Source organism: Petromyzon marinus, chromosome 12 (assembly GCF_048934315.1).
Source record: "Petromyzon marinus isolate PM22_M1 ecotype Great Lakes invasive population chromosome 12, UKy_Petmar_22M1.pri1.0, whole genome shotgun sequence".
Lineage (NCBI taxonomy): Eukaryota > Metazoa > Chordata > Hyperoartia > Petromyzontiformes > Petromyzontidae > Petromyzon > Petromyzon marinus.
The window spans coordinates 1,593,973-1,615,486 of NC_133678.1; the positions used below are offsets into that span (position 1 = coordinate 1,593,973).

A 21,514-nucleotide genomic window follows, 5' to 3' on the forward strand; every position below is an offset into this window, starting at 1 on the left:
GTCGACCTAGGGGAGGCCCGAGGACCGGTTCAGTTATCACTCACCAACTGATATAATATGAATCGAACACAGACGTCAGATTGCCAGATACTGAACACATCTCCCTTCGTGTGACCTTCGGGCCTTAATAGGTGCTCGCAGACCGCCCTGGCGCCGACAGCGCGTGTGGGCTACACGGGGGACCATCTGTGTAGCGGAGTGACAGTGAAGAATGTGTCCATGGGGAGGGGCAGTGGAATTCACAGTGACCTCAGTCCCTTTACAGTGAACATGAAGGCCGTGTCAAGGTGGTGAGGTGGAGGGGGGGGCAGGAGATGCGGGGATGCTGATAGTTCACGAGTCCTCCATGTCACAGTCCCCGTGCTGTCCTCGGCTCTGCAAGCTACACCCTCCTCCCCTCTCCCTCTTTTTGGGGTCCCATCACCACCAACGTCATCGTTGTCTTCGTCGTCATCATCGTCGTCACCAGCTTCATCTTCACGGGAGGATTGAGGAGCAGGCGTGAGCATCTTCCTCGCTGGCATCTTCATCATCTCGTTCACCACCGTTGTCATCATCATCACAACCACCATCATTGTCACCGCCGTCATCTTCACGAGGGGATGAGAATCAGGACTGACCGTCTTGATCACGAACATCACCAACATCACCACCATCATCATCATCGCTGAAAGAGTCATAGCGGCAGCAGTCAAGCAGCTCACGACCCCTGCGGGAAGGGGGTCAGTGTGGGCTGGGGGTCAGTGTGGGGTGGGGGTCAGTGGGGGTTGGAGGTCAGTGTGGGCTGGGGGTCAGTGTGGGGTGGGGGTCAGTGGGGGTTGGAGGTCAGTGTGGGGTGAGGGTCAGTGGGGGTTGGAGGTCAGTGTGGGGTGGGGGTCAGTGTGGGGTGGGGGTCAGTGTGGGGTGGGGGTCAGTGTGGGGTGGGGGTCAGTGGGGGTTGGAGGTCAGTGTGGGGTGAGGGTCAGTGGGGGTTGGAGGTCAGTGTGGGGTGGGGGTCAGTGTGGGGTGGGGGTCAGTGTGGGGTGGGGGTCAGTGTGGGGTGGGGGTCAGTGGGGGTTGGAGGTCAGTGTGGGGTGGGGGTCAGTGTGGGGTGGGGGTCAGTGTGGGGTGGGGGTCAGTGTGGGGTGGGGGTCAGTGGGGGTTGGAGGTCAGTGTGGGGTGAGGGTCAGTGGGGGTTGGAGGTCAGTGTGGGGTGGGGGTCAGTGTGGGCTGGGGGTCAGTGTGGGGTCGCCCAGTTCACGTGGGGGTCCCCCCTTCCGCAGCCGCTCAGCTCCCGCAGGCGACCGCGCAGCGCGTGGAGCCGCGCGCGGAGTCTCCCTCGCTCGGCCCGCAGGCGGCGCTCGCGCGCGCCCAGCTCGCGCGCCGTCTCGGCCGCCCGCTCCAGGATGTGAACCTTGGCGGCGCGGTCGCGGGACGCGAGCTCGGGCAGCTGCGCTCGCAGCGCCGCGAAGCTCAGCCTCAGGTCGTCGCGGCGCCGCCGCTCCAGGATGTTGTGAGCGCGCCGCCGCTCGCACGGCTCGTCCGAGTCGGAGGCGGCGGAGCCCGGGGCCCGCGCGGCCTCCGCCGGGCCCCCGGGCTCCGCGTCCCCGTGCGGGGCCGCTGGCCTGCGGGGCCGCGGGGCGCCCCTCGAGCCTTCGCGCGGGGAGGCCGCCGCGTAATTGTGCTGCTGGCGGTGCAGGGATGACGAGGTGGACGAGGTGGACGAGGTGGACGAGGTGGACGAGGTGGGAAGAGCGGGGCGGTGCCAGGCTCCGGTCGGTCGAGGCGCACGCACCGTGACTACGTCGATCTCCTCCTCCTCCTCCTTCTCCTCGTTGTCCTCGTCGGCATCGTCGTCGTCATCGCCGTCGTCCGCGCCGTCGCCACCCTCGCGTCCCCCTCCCTCGCTGTCTGTGGAGCGGGGACAGCAGCAGGGGATGAGCACCACCAGCCCCCCCCCACTCACCCGGCTCTCCCGTACCCAGTCCCCACAGCCCACAGCCCCCCACTCACTCACCCCCACGGGAATCCAGACCCCCACTTACCCACCTCCCCCTAAACAGAGCCACCTCACTCGCCAAGCTTCCCACTCATCCAACCCCCCTCCCCAACTCACCCAGCCCCCCTACTCACTCAATATCCCCACTCAACAGGGCCCCCCCCCCACCACTCACCCAGCCCCCCCCCACTCCCCCAACTCCCCCCAACTCACCAGATTCGCTACTCAAGTCGCTCTCGCCCTCCGACGCCGTCTTCCTCCTCCCGCGCCTCTCACCACGGGGGGGAGACGCGGGTCCCCGGCTCCACTGCTGTTGTGTCGGCATCCCCGCCACAGCCCCGCCGAGGAGGAGCTCCGCTCCGGGGGCCGCTCCCCCCTGCAGCTGCTCACCGCCCGCATCGCCCCCTCCCGACGCCGCCCTGAGCACGCAGCTGTCCCACAACGCGGCGAGGCGCTCCGACACGAACGCCTCCAGCCGCCTCTTGGCAGCCCCGCCGCTCCACATGCAGTCTCGCAAAACCACGGGGGGCCTCCCCCCCGCTTTCTCCCCCAGCTCCTCGGCCTGCTCCTCGCACCCCCACGTTGTATCCACGAGCCCCCCCCACGCCTCCTCCACCTCCTGCTCATCCAGCTCATCCAGCTGCTGCTGCTGCTGATGGCGGTGCTGGTGGTGATGCGAGGAATCGGCGTCCCGGTTGGGGGAGCGCGGGGGAGTTGGCAGCAGCTGGAACTTGTCCCAGATGTCCTCGCTGAGCGCCGTGCTCTGCTGGTGCTGCTGGACGGGGCCCCCCACGAGGGAGGCCCCCGTGTCGGGGTCCCAGCAGAAGGAGGAGCATGCGGAGAGGTCGTGGGTGGACATGACGGGCTGCTCCTACCTCCCTCCGCGCGCGTCCTGCGGGGTGATGGACGGTGGCGATGGTGGGGGGTGGTGGTGGTGGATGGAAGGGGAGATAGTGGGTGGTGGTGATGGAGGTGGTCATAGTTGGTGGTGGTGGTGGTGGTGGAGGTGGTCGTAGTGGGTGGTGATGGTGGGTGGTGGTGATGGAGGTGGTCGTAGTGGGTGGTGGTGGTGGTGATGGAGGTGGTCGTAGTGGGTGGTGATGATGGGTGGTGGTGGTGGTGGTGGAGGTGGTCGTAGTGGGGGGTGGTGGTGGGTGGTGATGGTGGGTGGTGGTGGTGATGGAGGTGGTCGTAGTGGGTGGTGATGGTGGGTGGTGATGGTGGGTGGTGGTGGTGGTGATGGATTACATGAGCACATGGCCACACGTCGCACCTCCAATTAGCACGGTTGGCTACGTACTGTACGAACAAAGTTCAATAACCATGCATGCGTCACGTTATGGAGTGGCGGGACGTGTACACGCCATCCAAACGCTACTGTGTATTTGACATTCCCACACACACTCTATACATCGCACCAGCCACTCGGTACTGATTTGAGGCTGAGTCGACCTAGGGGAGGCCCAGAACCGGTTCAGAAAATCGTCACTGGTGTTGGTGGCCGTGAGCAGGAATCGAACTCGGGTTACCGGGTTCGTAGCAAAGCGAGCTAACCCTCACACAACACACTGATCCCCTTAGAGCCTTCACAGACTGATGGGACAAGTGCTGTTAGCGAGCACCTATGAAGGCCGGCACGGCACACGAGGGGGTGGGTGGCCAGCACCACGCCCGGCCGCCTTTGTCTCCCCAGTGGTGTTGCTTACGCACAATACAACAATCGCCATTCGCCACTAAGTGGCGGTGATGTCACCACAGCGCTTGTGCCAGGCTATGTGTACGTCGAGGCCACGTGAATTGCCGAACGCCCGCGGGTAAGAGGTCCCGGGACGGGACAGACCCAGCAGGTGCCATGGGTTGACCTGTGGCCCCCGACTGTGCCAACTTGCTGTGCTTTATCCGCCCGGCGCTCTGCTCGTTGTTGTGAGCGCACCCGACACAGACACAGAGATCGCCCGAGACTCACGGCGTGCTCCTCGCGGCGCCTCGCAGCCGGATCCGATCCTTCAGCTCCGAGCTCCTCCTGCGGGCAGCAGTGGCGGCATCCCTCTCGTCCCTTGCACCGCCTGCAGTTTGTGTCGTAGACGTTGTGTGTGTGTGTGGAGTGTGTGTGTAGACTGTGTGTGTGTAGACTTTGTGTGTGTGTGGAGTGTGTGTGTGTAGACTTTGTGTGTGTGTGTGGAGTGTGTGTGTGTAGACTGTGTGTGTGTAGACTTTGTGTGTGTGGAGTTTGTGTGTCGTAGACTGTGTGTGTGTAGACTTTGTGTGTAGACTTTGTGTGTGTGTGGAGTGTGTGTGTGTAGACTTTGTGTGTGTGGAGTTTGTGTGTGTGTAGACTTTGTGTGTGGAGTTTGTGTGTGTGTGTCGTAGACTTTGTGTGTGTGTGCAGACTTTGTGTGTGTGTAGACTTTGTGTGTCGTAGACTGTGTGTGTCGTAGGCGTATATCTGTCTACCTCTGTGAGTCTCTGCGCGTTTCTCTACGCGTCTATGTATCACCTCTGTATACGTTTCTGTCTCTGTGGCTCTGTATATCCCTGAATCTGTGTGTATTTTTGCATCTCACTGCGTGTATCTTCGTATAAGTCCCTGTCCGTCTATTTACGTATGTCTGTCTCGGTGTGTGTATCTCTATCTGTGTGTCTGGACGTCTCTCTGCGTGTCTGGATTGAATGACCACGCGTGAATCGACGCGACACGGAGCCACGCGCGACCCCGACTGAACGACCCGACCGGGTGCACGTGGGGGTGAGGGCGGGGGCGGGGGTGGGGGCGAGGGTGGGGGAGGGGTGGGGTAGCCCCACCCCCGCCTTTCCCCCCCGTATCCCCCCCCCTCCATACCATACTGGCGGTTCCGTCTCATTTCACTAATGCTGCTGCTGGTCACAACTTTCTCGTCTATTCGCTCACCCAACCACCCACTCGCTCACCTATTCGCTCACCCAACGACCCACTCACTCACCTATTCGCTCACTCAACCACCCACTCGCTCACCTATTCGCTCACTCAACCACCCACTCGCTCACCTATTCGCTCACTCAACCACCCAGTCGCTCACCTATTCGCTCACTCAACCACCCAGTCGCTCACCTATTCGCTCACTCAACCACCCAGTCGCTCACCTATTCGCTCACTCAACCACCCAGTCGCTCACCTATTCGCTCACCCAACGACCCACTCACTCACCTATTCGCTCAGTCAACCACCCACTCGCTCACCTATTCGCTCACTCAACCACCTACTCACTCACCTATTCGCTCACTCAACCACCCACTCGCTCACCTATTCGCTCACTCAACCACCCACTCGCTCACCTATTCGCTCACTCAACCACCTACTCACTCGCTCACCTATTCGCTCACTCAACCACCCAGTCGCTCACCTATTCGCTCACTCAACCACCCAGTCGCTCACCTATTCGCTCACTCAACCACCCACTCGCTCACCTATTCGCACACTCAACCACCCACTCACTCGCTCACCTATTCGCACACTCAACCACCCACTCACTCGCTCACCTATTCGCACACTCAACCACCCACTCACTCGCTCACCTATTCGCTCACTCAACCACCCACCCACTCGCTCACCTATTCGCTCACTCAACCACCCACTCGCCCGCTCACCACACGCCAGGTCACAACACTTCTTGCTACTTCTTCCCGAGCACTGCTCTACTTTGGATTTCCCTCTCAACGCCTCTTTAAACAACGTTGATAGTGCTGCTTGTTGCTGGCCCCTTGACGTTTTGCGCCTTTGCTCAGCAACTGTGTTCACAATCCCTTTGGCGCACGTGCTGTCAGCGCCGATGTTTCAAAAAAACTCCGCGCAAGGTACTCGCTTCGGGGCCGAGTCGACCAGGGATACGTGCAGGACCGGTCCTGGTATCACTCCCCCCCCCACTCTACTGATGGTCGACGTGGTTGGGAATCAAACTCAGGTGGCCGGGGTTCGTATCCGACCGCGCTAACCACTGCCCCCCACCATCCACAAACTCCCGTGTAGCCTGCACGCGCTGTCAGGGCCAAGTGCTGTTAGCGAGCACCTAAGAAGGGCAATACGAAACACGAGCGCCTTTGTCTCCCCAGCGGTGATTGTTGCACCGACCAGGTGCTCATTTAAGGCAGAGTCTCCCTCGGGAAGAGACACACAGAGACCGCGTGGACGCTGCACGGAATACGCGCTGTGCAAATGCAACCGAATCCACACGTTCATCACCCCAGTAACACGGAATGTTGGCCAACTATTCCAACCACTTGCAAACGTTTGGCCCAAAGTCGGCACATGGGTTGGCTCAGTCGACCTCGGGGTACACACAGAGACAGAGAGGACACACAGACACAGATAAAGACACAGAGGCAGCCACAGAGACACTAGACAAAGCACTCCCGTATAGCATTTAGACTTTTGGGGCGAGGCCTGAACGGAACACGGGGGGGGGGGGGGTGGGTGACCAGCACCACGCCCGGCCGCCTTTGTCTCCCGAGTGGCGATGTTCGCACATCACATCAGAGAGAGATCGCACGTATACCATTTAAAGACTTTTGGAGGCAAGTGCTTTTAGTTGAGTACGTAGCACCTATGAAGACATGAAGGGCACACGTGGGTGGCCAGTGACACACGCTGCGGCCAGCCCACGCGTCTCGCACACCGCTCGAACAAGTCCCAGGCGGACACGGAGGACACGGCTGGTGACGTTCACGCGCTTTATACACCAACGACACACGCACAGGCAGCACCCCAACATTACCGCCATCGCCACCATCATCATTATCATCGCCATCATCAGTAGTCTTGACAGTTTCATAGCGCACCGCAATTAAATCCCACCCCCCCACCCCCCTTGATAGTTAACCTGCCACGTTTGGGGGGGGGGGGGGGGTCCTAGCTATCTAACAATTGAGCCCCCCCCCCTCTTACAGCACCAGCGATCCCATTCAGACAATTCTGTGCGGGAGTTTCGATAAAAAATAATTGAAACGTAAAAAAAATATTTGCATCGTATTTACCGACTGCTTTGTACCGTTCTCCCGTTTTAACTGGCCTCGTCTGTATTGCTTCTTCAATGTTATTGTTGTTATTATTAATCAGCTTGCACCATCTGTATCGTTTGTTCCGTCTCGTTTGTTTTGTTCGGTCAGTCACGTCCCGTCGGTTGTGACCGCTCAGCCTAAAAAGGGACCATTTGCACAAATCTAAAACGAAAAATATTTTGGTTCATACACACAAACACATACGCGCGCACGCGTGAGATTAAACGGGTGCATCATGAGGATGAATCATCATCACCATCATCGATTAATAGTTTCTGTCGACCCGGTGTGAACCCCAAGGGAAATCCGCGGAAGTTCTCGCGTCGCCTATCCACGTTTACAAAATATTTTTTTTGGGGGCGGGGTTCAAATTCCGGTCATCCAAGAAACTAACCCATCTTCAAACGCGCTGCCGCTACGGTTATTAAGCTGCGCCTCGCTCGTGGGAGAGTTCGTGGAATCAGTGGCCACGGCAACGCAATCATGAGCGGAAGTAATCAGACGACGTTCTGCCACAACGAACACACACAACAACCCCGACTCTATGGAGTCGGGGCGCACGTTCTGCATTGCACCCCCGTTACCCTGGGTAATGGAATATTGGCCACAAATTAAATTGTTACACGCTGCACGCGCCAGATGATTGACAAAAAGCGTCATCCGCGTGGCGTGCAGAGATCCCGCTGTGGATGGTGCGTACTGTGCAGAAGGGCCATTGCCCAAAACGTCGGTTATATTTTTCCCTTTTAAGGTGACACCGCGTATCGAGTTTTTGTTGTTGTTTGACTCTTGTGGGCTGGCTTGGGACGTGTTTACCAATCATCGGGCTCGTGCAGCGCGTGTCCAATTATATTGAACGGCGGTTTGGGATGCGTTGGGCAGGGCGGGTGGCCGTTCAGAGGGTTACGCGATTCGACTTTTTCAATCACAGCGCAGACCGAATTATTATTATTAACCTCGTTTAACCAGCAACGGCTCACTGGATCCCATGACTCGTTGTTACCAGGGTCCTGTCACGTTATCGCAGACGGGAGGGGGGAGGGGGTTGAATGATTCTTTACTTGTGGTGTCCTTAACAAATTGAGTCCTTCGCCGGGTCATTTGCCTTTTTTGGTTAATTTTGGCAAAGTATGGATGATGATGCCGGCAACGCGATTTGCCCGACTCGCCCGAACGGACGTCACGGGATCTCTAACGTGGAATTGTTCGCTCACAGCTTGTGCAGGCGATGGCGAGGATGATGATCCCGATGATGACGGTGATCACGATGATGACAGTGATCACGATGATGTTGATCACGATGATGACAGTGATCACGATGATGACGGTGATCACGATGATGTTGATCCCGATTATGACGGTGATCACGATGATGTTGATGATGACAGTGATCACGATGATGACGGTGATCACGATGATGTTGATCCCGATGATGACGGTGATCACGATGATGTTGATCCCGATGATGACAGTGATCACGATGATGTTGGCAATGTGTTTGATCGCGTTCGTGGTGACGCTTGGAGCTGCACAACAGCGCCATCAACCGCTCGCTGTGCGTACAGTGCACACCGCAGTGCGCACTGTACGCACCGTGCACAGCACGCACTGTACACCGCGTACACTGTACACCGCCGCATAACGAACTGTACAGTGCGTGCACCGCGCGGACTGTACACCGCGTGCACGCACTGTACACCGCGCTCGTGCACTGTACGCCGCGTGTGTGCACTGTGCCTACTGTATGCGCTCTATACTGCGCCGCCGAACTGGATACGAATGTACTGCACTGCGCGTGCCGTGTACAGCTGCACCCTGTACACTGCACCCTGCACGTTACGTGTACACTGCACCCTGTACACTGCACCCTGCGAGTGCTGTGTACACTGCACGTTACGTGTACAGCTGCACCCTGCGCCTGCCGTGTACAGCTGCACCCTGCGAGTGCTGTGTACGGCTGCACCCTGTACACTGCACCCTGAGAGTGCTGTGTACACTGCACCCTGTACACTGCACCCTGCGAGTGCTGTGTACACTGCACCCTGTACACTGCACCCTGCGAGTGCTGTGTACACTGCACCCTGTACACTGCACCCTGCGCGTGCCGTGTACACTGCACCCTGTACACTGCACTTTACGTGTACAGCTACACCCTGCGCCTGCCGTGTACAGCTGCACCCTGCGAGTGCTGTGTACACTGCACCCTGCACTCTGCGAGTGCTGTGTACACTGCACCCTGTACAGCTGCACCCTGCGAGTGCTGTGTACACTGCACCCTGTACACTGCACCCTGCGAGTGCTGTGTACACTGCACTGGGCGCACTGCGAACGGGCGACTCCGACTCGGGAGTTTTGTCGTCATGCGCGACTCGCAACACATTTCAGCAAATTGACGCAAAGAGGGCATTGTGGAGATTTCGGCGCAATCCCACGGAAATCAATTCGGGACCCCGCATCCGCTTCGTGTGTACGAGGCTCGGTGCATTGTTTAGTGACCTGGTTGGCAACTTCGTCTATCTGGTGACGCCTAGCGACCGCTTTGAGGTTCTTTGGGCGACTTTTCGCATTTGAGGAGTTTGCAACACCGACTTTTGTTTTCCTCTCGCCACTGCGCCGGTCTAAATGTGTCCACGGGACGCGGGGTTAGGGTCAGTGTCACAGCCAGGGTCAGGGCCAGTGTTAGAGCCAAGGTTAGGGTCACAGCCAAGGTCACAGCCAGGGTCGTTGCCAGTGATAGAGCCAAGGTTAGGGTCACAGCCAAGGTCACAGTCAGAGCCAGTGTCAGAGCTAGGGTCAGTGTTACAGCCAAGGTCAGAGCCAGGGTCAGTGTCAAGACCTAAGGGCAGTGTCAGGGTCAGAGCCAGGGTCAGAGCCAGGGTCAAAGTCAGTGTCACAGCCATAGTCAGTGTTACAGCCAAGGTCAGAGCCAGGGTCATGGCCAGGGTCATGGCCAGTTTTAGAACCAGGGTTTGTGTAGGAGGCAGGGTCAGGGTTAACCAGATGTCAAAGGATGCTTTGTTGTATTCTTTAAATGTTTCACAAAATGTCGCATGTTAGTCGTTGCAGTTGCGTGTTACCGAGGCAATGAGCTCAATGGGGGGCCCAGTGATTCTTAATAAATTATAAAGTTCAGGCCGCGAGCCGCAACCCTCGCCCTCCTCTCTTGCCTGAGCGACCCAGCGAAGGGAACCCGGCAGAGGATCAAGCAAAGGCGTCTTCTCGGCCTATGACTAAAAACAAAACAATCCGGTATTTTACATAAGCCATTAAAGGTGCAAATGAAGGCAGTAACATTTATATATAAAAATAATAATAATACTTAATGTCCTGTATTCCTATAAAACTGTCACGCATAAAACAAATTTTGCCACTTGGGTAAATGACCGTCACCTGCCATGTGACCGTGAACCGGGCAGCCTGAAGCGTGGTGCGAGGTGTGGCAACGGCAACATTCGAAAAGAGCAACACAGAAATCGTGGTCGCTCGCAACGCGACTGCAGGGGGGATGTACAGAGATCAAACGTCCCGCTTTGGCCAGAAAAGTCCTGGTGGTGGCCATAAAGTCCTGGTGGTAGCCATAAAGTCCCAACCCCACCCCTAAGCTATTCTGGTTGCAAGTTGAATTATTCTGGTCTCGTGCTCGATAGCAAAGGCTGAGTAATGAGTGAGTGGACGTGATGGGAGTTGATACCCCGCTAAGTTGGTAACTTTGCAACGTGAGGGTGATGCTGTGGATGGAGCAGGTGGAGCTGCCTTGGTAACAGGCTCCCAGCGGTCTGGCTGCCTCTTTGGTTGGGGATGGCACCATGGAGAGGAAACTTGACCGTAAACTCCAGCACCCATAAAACGAGATTGCCATACCTTGCCAGCGGTTTATGAGCTGACTGGCCAACCAAATGCTAACCATTAACCGTAAGCAGCTAGTATGTCAAATTAGTACGAGCAATAACCCGTAACCAGCCACTACCACTAGTCCTCACACAGACTCCAACTCTTAACAGACCACCAGCTCCTCGTACAAACACGGTCACTGTCCATAACTAGCTAACTAGCCACACCAGCGGATCAAAAATATCCCAAGGGGGGGTGGCAGTTTAAAAATGTCAAGCTGTTTAAACAGGGCCCGACATTAATAACCACCCCTCCCCCAAAATAATACATATGTGGGGTCTCAAAGGAGGGGGGGGGGGTGATTAAACTCCATTGCTCCCCACTAACCACTAGCCCTCTCACTAACCTAACCTCACCATAAATATACCAACCCTGCCAAATCACTCTAATTCTATGTAACTAGCCAACCAGCTAGCCACGAGTATTACCCCTCACACCAACCTTAACCCTAAACCCCAGATTTTCCTTTCCACCCTTTGTTCCTTCGTCACTGTCGGCGATGACTGCGTCTCCCTGCGGTGGCGATGGCCATGGGGCTGGCCTCTATGTGCGAACAGTCACCGTCTCTACGCGCCGATGGCATGCAACACAGACGATACAAAAACTCGCGTTTGGTCCATGGGTCACAGCCACACTCACACAGACACGGGCACGCACACGGACGGACACAGGGATGGACACGGGAACCGCGCTTGCCGCACACACCACACGGCTGCGGTTAGTCACAGGCAGGGCCGTCCATGGGGAGGGGAGGAGGGTTTAACCGTACCGTGTGGGCCCCCGACGCCTTCAAACTAAACCGGAATTATTACATCTGACACTGTGACATCGAAGCACGGAGCCCTCCTCCCAACCCCCAAAGCGCGGGACCTGGGGCGGTCGCCCCGATTCGCCGTACCCTAGGGACGGCTCTGATTGCCGGACACAGGTGGTCGTGTCTGTGTTGAACCCTGACCCCTCATGTTATTGCTACACCTGTGGGGGGGGACACATGGGGCAGAGTAAAGTGGGGGGGAAGGGGGGTCGTTGGTGGTTCTTGTACGTCCCGAATCCCAGCCGCCCCTCTTCTCACGGCGTCATAGGCTCACGTACCAACGGGCCCTGTTCACGGATCCACATACGTCACTGAACACACAGCAAGGTGGGGCGGCGCTCGTATAAACTACAATATCATGCAGCTCCATCCACGTGGGACAGCCGCGCCTGCCCGTAGCGTCAAGGGCACAGGATTAAAGACGCAGGCCCTGCAATTGTTTGCTCACGCCACTCCTCGCAGAAGGGTCTCCACTACAGGGAGCTCTCAAAGAGTGATATTTGGCCTACTCTTCCAGCCTGGCCAGACTTCTTATAAGAGATGTGTACCTATCACCACGTGCGACCTGTGGCGCAGAATGTCCCGTGGATGTTCAATGATTGCCCCCTGTGTGTCGATCGCAGGGCACAGGGGCGGCTGTCCCGCAGGATATGGATGTGTTTCGCTCCCCGTTGGTTCAAATTCCGTACCATAATTCGTACCGAGGGCATCGCGTCTGCTCACGAACATCGCTACGTTCCGCTAGCCGCGGTTTAAAATTAAAATCATTCCGTCACGAATTTCAACGTTCGGCCTCGACTGCAGTGACCAGCGATCTCTCTCGCACGCGTGCGCAGAAACACACGCACGCACGCGCGCACACACACACACACACACGGTCAGCCCACCAATAAAATAACATCACAGTCAACCGAACTCGCCAAACACCCATCCACCCGCCCGCCAGCTCCCCCATCCTCCCACCAAACCACCACCCCCCTTGTCCCCGAGTCCCCGAGACCCCGGGTGGGGGGCCAAGGGAGTGACTCTCTTCTCCCGTCCAAACCCCGTTGGGGTGGGGCGAGGGCCCAGCCTGGTCGCAGTGTGGCCCCAGGATAGCCCCAGGGTGGCTCGAGGTGGCCCAGGGTGGCTCGAGGTGGCTCGGCGTCGTCACTGCAGCATGTTCTTTATCTGTTTGCACGACGTCTCGTCGTTGATATGTCGTGTCGTGTACCTTGGGAGAAACGACAAAAGAGATGCTGAGCTGTTGGCACCACTGCATGTGAATACTGGTTTCAGACACCTCTGGTTATTGTATTCACCATATGTAGCCAACCGTGCTAAATTGGAGGTCCGGGGGGAAGGACAACAAACTAAACACAAAAAAAATGGATTCTCAATCGTAATGAGTTAATCTTCTCAGTCCAATCACCAATGACTTACAAAGTGACCTGTAGAGACTCACATAGACTGGGCTGTCATGAAACCGGATTCGCAAGTGTTAGTTGCTCGTCCCAGCCCAGGCACCAGTGAATGCACAACTCATTATGTTCAATTAGACTTTTTATTTAATAATAAAGATCGCACTGCACGTCCTTTGGAATTGACTGTCCCTCCAGCCAGCCAGCCAGCCAGCAAAACTTAAAAAAATATATATAGTATACCTACATCCTTTTTTTAAAATCCACTTCTGGATGAAGGCCTTTCCAGGATAGATGCACCTCGCTCCCTGTGTCGGTCAAGGGGGTTGTTTCACTATACCTCACCACGGTGGTCAGTGCGGATTGGGACCAATTCAGATATCCTTCGCAAGGCCGTAATTATATATAGGGGGGGACCCATTCAAATATGCTCGAAATGTCCCCCCCAATATATTTCTATAAAAAATAATTGCTATGCTATGTAAATAAAAACAACAATTTGATAAACCTTGGCCACAATATCTGGACTTGTCTTCATATAAATCAATGTATAGATTTCTGTTTATATGATTGTGGTTATGGTTGTACTTTATTAATCCCTAATCTCTGCCATTACGTACAATGAAACAAGAAATGGTAAAAAAGTAAAAACAGAGCAATGTAATAAAATACACTATTAGACATTATTGTAAAAAAAAAGTCCATTCCATGTGCTAGTGAATTTTTTTTATATTTTAGGCAGGAAATGAGATTCAAAATTAAATATTTTTTTGGGTTGGGACCCCCAGACACCCTGGAAAATGTGGTCCCCCCCAATGTTTACTTCATGGCTACGGCCTTGATCCTTTGCCACAGACGTCCATGGTCAGGAATTAAAACAAGGTTGTTGGATTCATAAGCACAGCGCGCTAACCACTGAGCCACCACTCCACCGTTGTTACCCGAGTTGTTACCTGAGTGCGTTCAGAAGCCCCTCCACACTCGCCTGGGGCTGCTCCTTCAGCACCTTAATGCAGCCCTTCATCTGTGGACAGCATGCACAGCACACACAGTACAGGCATTACATTGAGCACAACACACAGTACAGACATACAGAGCACATTGCACACAGCACACACAGTACAGGCATTACACGGAGCACACACAATGCACACAGCACACACCTTACACAGAGCACATACATTACATACACCACACAGTACACACAGCACAGCATGTAAAGCACACGTTACATGCAGTATAAGAATGTAGAGCACAGACAGCACGCACAGCAAACAGTGGCATACAGCGCAGGTCACATGTACAGCACATGCACCTCGCTCTAGAGCAGACATGGGCAAAGTACGGCCCCCGGGCCGTATACGGCCCATACTCTTTGGTTCTATTCGGTAAAGTCACATAGGTAAAATAAAACAACAAAAATCACGACGTTTCGGCCACAACACAAGCGGCCTTCATCAGGTGAAGGGATCAGGCTGTCTCGAGTATGGATCCTTGCAGTCACGAAAGCTTTAAATCTAGAACATATACGGCCCGTTGGGCTTTTTAATCCGGCCCGCCGAACTTGTCCAAATATTATTAAATAAAATGTTACCTTTCTCCATTAATGCCCCCATTTCCCCATTAGATGGCGCACTTTGACCGGGAGTGTGGTGTATAGGGCTCGAAAGGGCACATGATCTCACAATGCATTGTGGGCCGTCAGCACCATTTTCAGGGTTTGTTTACATTGCTAAGTTAGATACGGTGCTCCCTTCATTTTTTCGCTTTGCTCCCCCTCGTCACACGACATGTTTTGTATTGTTCAATTTGTTAAATTGCCTTGCAAATAAATGCTTTACTACCTGTTAAAGGCCAAATCCTTTCATGTAATGATTTTTACATGTCATTTATATTAGTTCACACAAACACTCCATCCATCTGTTCCTGGCCCGGTCCCTCTGTCAAATTTTAGAACCCATTGTGGCCCGCGAGTCATAAAATTTGCCCACCCCTGCTCTAGAGGAACACTAGAGCCTCGGTTAAAGATCCAACGGCCGATCAGGAGCCTCCTGTCTGGGTGGCCGTGGGTGATTGTAAACCTGAGCCAGGGATTCCCACGGCCCACCTGGATTCTATCCGATGACGCACGAGTGGCGATGCGTGTATATTGTTGCACGTATGTTGATCTTCTTTCGCACCGCGCGTACGCAGCCAGCCGTGCTAATCGCAGGCGCGACGATTGCAAGACGACGATGGCCACCACGCACACTCACACTCCAGCTGAAGTGTCCCAGATTTCACTTCTTCTTCTTCCCGGCGGGATGACACAAACAGTCGCTCCTCATCCGATGATGTCATCTTCTTTGACTGGCTCGTTAAACGCGATCTCACCACCCATCATCTCCTGTCGCTATTTCCACACGACAGGAGAAGACTCGGACCATTCCCCCCCCCCCCAACCGTCTCCACTCACGTCCAGCTTGGAGGTCTTGGCGAAGGCCCCGACTGGGTGGACGTGGTCGTAGAGGATGATGAGGCCCACCATGACACGCAGGCAGAAGAGCATCGAATCCTCGCTGCCAAACCGACACCGGTACTCCCTGCGGAAGAACCACCACCACCACACGAAACCACCTACTTGCTGCACTGCCCAGCTTACTACACGAGCCGCTGGCCGTGCGTTATGTTGTGGTTGGGCGTGGTTGTGGTGGTGTTGTGCTGTTTAAGTTGTGTTGTGCTGGTCTGACGGTGTTGTGGTGATGTTGTTATGGTGGTTAAGTTGTGTTCTGCTTGTAGTGGTTGTGTTGCAATAGCAAGTGGAAGTTCACGGCGTATCCAGCATGGCGCCTAGCTCATAGTGGTGGTGTAGTGTTTCCGTGTTGTTGTTTAATAGTATTGTTGTGGTGTGGTGTTGTTGTTTACTAGTATTGTGGTGGTGGACCCGCTCACAGCGTGTCCAGCATTGCCTTGCACAGGCTTGCCATGGTGGTGTAGTGTTGTTGTTGTAAACTAGAATTGGTGTGGTGTAGTGTTGTTGTTTTGTACTCGTCTTGTTGTGAACTAGAATTGTTGTGGTGTAGTTTTGTTGTTGTGTACTAGTATTGTTGTGGTGGAGTGTTGTTGTGTACTAGTATTGTTGTGGTGTAGTGTTGTTGTGTACTAATATTGTTCTTGTCGTGTTGTTGTGTACGTGTGTTGTTGTTGTTGTTGTGGTGGTGGTGGTGAGCTCACGGCGTGTCCAGCATGGCCTTGCACAGGCTCGCCATGGTGCTCAGACAGTCCGTCGTGTTCTCCAGAGGCACCACCGACTCGTGCTGCACCAACAACCCCCACCACAAATTTGTGCATTACAAACAAGGCCAAGGCGCAGCCCTGCAATTCCTTATCTCGTCGCATAGAAATGTACACACTTTGTAGAGCAGCGTTCTGCATTGCAAGGCCCACGGGCCACTGGCGGCCCCTGGTGGCCTTTCATGCAGCCCCCGACAATACAGAACGAGTGAATAACACCCCCACCATCATCATCATCGTCGTCGTGCTGCTGCTGCTGTCAACCCTCAATGGTTTAAAATGTGTGACGGCCCTCACACTGACAATGTCTTAAGACAGTGCCCCCTCCTCCCCCCCTTGAAAAATGAGTGAAGAAAACTGCCGCAGTAGCTCCTTATTGCAAGACGCATAACAACATTTATTACATTTCGCATGAGATGATAGTGGTTGAGATCATTAAGAGTAGTGGGGTTGTTGGTGGTGGTGGTGTAGTTTTGGTGACTGGAGAACAGGCGGGAGTGGTTGAGGAGGGGGGTTGAGGTAGACCTGGTCGTGGCTGGGGGGAGAATTTTGGCCTACTCTTCCACGCAGGGACCGACGCCCTGAACAGAAATCGCTTGTTTGCAGGTTCTCAAGAGCTGTTTTCTAGCAGCGCCACCGTAATTATGGACAATAGCGACGTTTCCACTTCCCGTTTTAGTGCAAGTACGACTGAAAAAAATACCAAGCGAACGTGGAACCTTGGGGCCAATGTTGGCCCAACGTTGGTTCTGACCACGTGCCAACGTTGGCTCAACGTTGGCACGTTTACTGGGGTGCAGTTTCAATGAAGTTCAGTGCAGTTGTATAGGTTCAGCTCCTGCAGCTGAGTTGTTTCCCTCGTGTTCTTGTACATATAATAGTAAAATCATTAATTGCATTTGCATCACCATTTCCAAGGTTAACAAATAGCTCGGTGGCATTGAATTATCCAGTTTCGTTGTGATCTCTATTGTTTGAATCAAAGCACACACAATAAATTGTGTCAAAGTACGTTGAACTTCTTTCGCACCGTGCTAATAGGTGGTGCTAATTTGTTGTACACGTCTAAGCGTGTACAACATTATTGTTTTGTATGACGAACAAGTGTTTTAAAACGTCATGTGTGATACGTGGACACGTTTAAACAACGTTTGCAAGTACAATAACTAATTAAATGGTTAATTTAAACCACAGGGTGGCGCCACCACCACCACCAACATCATCAGGATAACCATCATCTTCAACATCAACACCACCACTACCACCCTAATTACCATCATCATCACCATCATCATCATCACTACCATGTGCACCTCCACCATCAACACCACCATAACTACCACGACCACCAAAATCAGCACTACCATCATCACCACTACCACAACCATCATAAACATCAACAACCATAATCACCAGCATAACTACCATCATCAACAAAACCAACACTTCCACCAACAATCACCACTGTCATTAACACCATCACTATCATTATAACCACCACCACAATTATGAACATCAACACAACGAAAATCACCACCACCACCACCACGAGTGCCACCACACGGTCCCGTGCCGTACCTCTGAGACGAATCTGGTGGTGGCGTTGCTCAGCGTCTTGAGCATGGGCGTCGACTCGGCATAGAAGAGCGACATTCTGTTCGCCATCTCATTGCTCACCTCCGCCTCCGTGCCAGCCTAGCGCAGGGCATGCGTGGGTAGGGTGGGCAGGGGGGTACAGCGTGGGTAGGGTGGGATAAGGGTGGTACGCGTGGATAGAGTGGTACGTTTCAGCCAAGTGGTACACGTGGGTATGGCAGGGCAATGGTGGTACGTGTGGATATCGTGTGTAGGGTGGTACGCGTGGATATCGTGTGTAGGGTGGTACGCGTGGGTAGGATGGTACAGGTGAGTAGAGTGGTACGCGTGGGTATGGTGTGGCGAGGGTGGTACAAGCGGGCGAGGGTGGTATGTGCCGTACTCACGTTACTGTTGGTCATGCGCATGCGACTCAGGGTTCGGCGGTAGAAGCTGAAGTCGTTCTGAACGGACGGGTTTGTCATCTGCAGAGCACACCCCATGGTACAACACCACAGTACACACCACGGTACAATCCACATACCGCGGTGCACACCCTATACACCACACATCACGCTACACACCCTATACCCCACGGTACACACACCATGGTACACACCATACATCGTGATACACACCCTACACACAACACTGTAGATAACCTGCACACGTGGGACTCTACGGTACACACCACGGTACACTCTGAACAATGGTGAACGGTGAACTATGGTAAACTGCGATCCATGGTAAACTGCAACCCCGTGGTAAACTGCGACCCGTGGTAAACGCGGTTACCTTGAGTTCATCGAACTGCAGGGTGAAGTGCAGGATCTGAGCGAACTGCTTGGCGAGCGCCTGCTCCCGCTCCAGGTGCTGCACGGGGGTGCAGGGGGGAGCCGTGAGCACTTCCAGCAGCCGCACCATGGCCCGCTCTGGGGGGCAGCCGGGGAGGGGGAGGAACTCACGTTAGGGGGGAGAGGGGGGCATGGGACCTCCCCAACCACGCCACCCCACACGTCGCCTATAACAATCACTCTAAATTCGACTCCCCGCGTCTGTCCATGTCTCTCCCCGTCTTCTTGCGCCTCCTCTCTGTCTTCCCGTGTCCCTGTGTCTCACTCTCCCCCCCCCCCCCCATGTCTCCCCGTGTCTTACTCTCCCTCCGTGTTTCTCTACGTCTTCCCGTTTCTTCACGTGTCTCATTGTGTTTTCCCATGTCTCTTTGTGCATCGCTCTCCCCCCATGTCTCTCCGTGTCTCACTCTCTCCCCGTGTCCCACTCTCCCCGCATCTTCTCGTGTCTCCCTGTTTCCCTGTCTCTCCCCATGTCCCACTCTCTCCGCGTGTCTCCCCCGTTGTCATCTCCCCGTGGCGTCGTCTCACCGAGCTGCACGGAGAACTCGTAGAAGCCCTTGAGTTTGGAGACGAGGGGACACACGGCCGCCCAGACGCGGCCCTGCGCTGCCTCGTCCTCCGGGTGGGAGATCGCCTGGGGGAGGGAGACGCGAGAGGGGCGAGAGGGGCGTGGGGGGGACATGGGGGGGGGGGGCTTGAGGATATGGCGAGCCACGAGAAGACACAAATATGTGGGGATACACTGGTACCCATATTGGGAAGGATATTGAGACGCGGGGATACATGGGGATCTGTTGGATCTGTGGGGTCCATGGGTATGCATGTAGGGTCTCTGTAGGGGTGTGTAGGGTTCTGTATAGAGCTCTCTGCAGGTGTGTATAGAGTTCTGTATCTGAGTCTGTGTAGCGGTGTGTGTGTGTGTGCGGTTCTGTGTAGGGGTCCATAATAAAGCTGTTTGGGTTAGCTCACGTAAGTATACATGTGTCATAACCCTCCACCACCCGACACAGCCAATAAGGTTTGTTACGTAAACAATGCACCAATGAGTTTACTACTTCAACCCACCGGTGTGTTGAAAAGTAAATCCACAACATTTACAATGTGAGCGCCGTGACGTTTCGCTGCTAATTACATCAACCAGCATCATGGGGCGATTAACGTCACAAACCTTGCTGGCTGTGTCGGGTGGTGGAGGGTTATGACACACTTATACTTACGCGATCTAACCCAAAAAAACATTATTATTAATAATATTGGTGGCAAAAGCCTCCTGCGTGTTAAACCGTGCAGGAGTCTCTGTCGGGGTCTGCGGGGGGGGGGGGGGGCACACCTCCCGTATCTCGCTCCCCGCGCCCGGGTAGTCCCTGAGCTCGGACAGCAGCGTCTCGGCCACCGAGAGAACGGCGTTCACCTCCTCCCACACGTCGCGCTCCGCCTCGCTCGGCTCCGCGTCTACGCAGCACACCACCGCACACCACCGCACACCGCTTTCCTCACTGCAGGGTCCACAGGGAACCCCGCACTCCACGCACCATGCACCACACACAAAACACCTCGCACGGCTGTACACGACATACACCGCACACCACACCACCCTCACTGCACACTGCACCACAACCACTCATCAGATACAACATACCACACCAACAGGCACAGCAACAACCGCATGGCACATATTAACACAGCAGCAACCAGTCGCACAACACCGCACAGCACACCACACCGCTCCAAGCAGAAACGCGCACACCCACCAGACGACATCACAACACACTGTACCACACAACACACCTTATGCCCCCCGTGTGTCCTGTCCCCCCCCCCCCCCCATATCCCCAAGTGTCCCCATGTTCCCGTGTGTTTCTGTGTGTTACCATGTGCCCACGTGTCCCCGTGTATGTCTGTGTACCCATGTGCCTGTTTGCCCCGGTGTCTGTACCCATGTCCCCGTGTCTGTATGTCCCCGTGTGTCTGTATGTCCCAGTGTGTCCCCGTGTGTCTCTGTATAACCATCTGTCCTTGGTGTCTCTGTATAAGCATCTGTCCCTGGTCTCCACGTGTTCCCCATGCATTTGCTCCTGTATATCCACATGTCTCTGTGTGTTCCTGTGCGTCCCTGTGTCTTCGTGTGTCCGTGTGTCTCTGTGTGTCCATGTTTGTCCTCACTTGACCCAGTGCCCCTCTATCCACGTGCCCCCGTGTGTCCCTCTCTCACTCTCAAAGTCCAGGAAGAAGTTGGGCCCTTCGTGCTCCAAGTCGGGGCTGTTGAGAACCTTGAGTAGATTCCCCATGATGGAACCTGGAGACATCATCACCATGACTATCACCATTCCCACCACCACATCACCATCGCCACACAATCGCCACCGCCACACCATCATTATCACCACACAACCATCACAACATTACCACCATCAAAACAATCACTGCACCATCAGCAGTGGCGGATTCGGTGGGGGGGAGGCGATGGGTAAGATGCCCTGCCCCCCTTGAGACCCCCGAGACATTTATATTTTATTGATATTTGCCCGAGACAAATACATTGAATGTTTTAATTTCGTTCATGCCGTGAGGCCCTGTTGAAAGAGCTTGGATCCCCCTCCCTCCACCCCCTCCCCGCTTCGCGAAGGAAAGTTTCACGAACCACCACTGCAAACATCAGCACACAACACCATCACATCTCAGATTAGTGCGGTTGGCT

The 21,514-nt window shown here is 54.9% G+C and overlaps 2 protein-coding genes across 3 annotated transcripts in view; both read right to left on the bottom strand.

The window, feature by feature from the left end:
* Nucleotides 1-275: 275 nt before the first annotated feature.
* On the bottom strand, nucleotides 276-4,770 carry LOC116941719 (transcriptional regulator Myc-2-like). 2 transcript variants are annotated; one of them, XM_032953066.2, is made up of 3 exons: nucleotides 3,945-4,770; nucleotides 2,192-2,870; nucleotides 276-1,890 (listed from the first exon to the last, which is right to left on the bottom strand). In XM_032953066.2, exons 2-3 carry the CDS (start codon nucleotides 2,835-2,837, stop codon nucleotides 1,217-1,219), a joined length of 1,320 nt encoding a protein of 439 aa, XP_032808957.2. In that variant the 5' UTR covers nucleotides 2,838-2,870; nucleotides 3,945-4,770; the 3' UTR covers nucleotides 276-1,216. The 2 variants fall into 2 exon arrangements, with proteins under 2 accessions (XP_032808957.2, XP_075922605.1); XM_076066490.1 differs by lacking the exon at nucleotides 3,945-4,770 and having other exon boundaries at nucleotides 2,192-3,391.
* Nucleotides 4,771-6,668: 1,898 nt separating this feature from the next.
* LOC116941717 (CYFIP-related Rac1 interactor B-like) overlaps nucleotides 6,669-21,514 on the bottom strand; it is a 35,830-nt gene continuing 20,984 nt past the window's right edge. The window contains exons 2-11 of the mRNA XM_032953065.2: nucleotides 21,029-21,112; nucleotides 20,147-20,268; nucleotides 19,345-19,450; nucleotides 18,758-18,894; nucleotides 18,370-18,447; nucleotides 17,966-18,082; nucleotides 16,328-16,410; nucleotides 15,570-15,696; nucleotides 14,068-14,138; nucleotides 6,669-12,927 (exon numbers count right to left, since the gene is read on the bottom strand). Coding sequence (XP_032808956.1) covers nucleotides 12,864-12,927; nucleotides 14,068-14,138; nucleotides 15,570-15,696; nucleotides 16,328-16,410; nucleotides 17,966-18,082; nucleotides 18,370-18,447; nucleotides 18,758-18,894; nucleotides 19,345-19,450; nucleotides 20,147-20,268; nucleotides 21,029-21,104 — 981 coding nt within the window. The 5' untranslated portion in view covers nucleotides 21,105-21,112 and the 3' untranslated portion in view covers nucleotides 6,669-12,863. The remainder of the gene's footprint in view (nucleotides 12,928-14,067; nucleotides 14,139-15,569; nucleotides 15,697-16,327; nucleotides 16,411-17,965; nucleotides 18,083-18,369; nucleotides 18,448-18,757; nucleotides 18,895-19,344; nucleotides 19,451-20,146; nucleotides 20,269-21,028; nucleotides 21,113-21,514) is intronic.

What these genes read in the sequence shown, in the direction of transcription:
- LOC116941719 (XM_032953066.2), bottom strand. Translation starts at nt 2,837, where the DNA reads ATGTCCACCCACGACCTCTCCGCATGCTCCTCCTTCTGCTGGGACCCC. An exon ending in CGACTTGAGTAGCGAATCTG is followed by an intron (nt 1,891 to 2,191) that starts GTGAGTTGGGGG and finishes CCCGCTCCACAG; the next exon opens with ACAGCGAGGGAGGGGGACGC.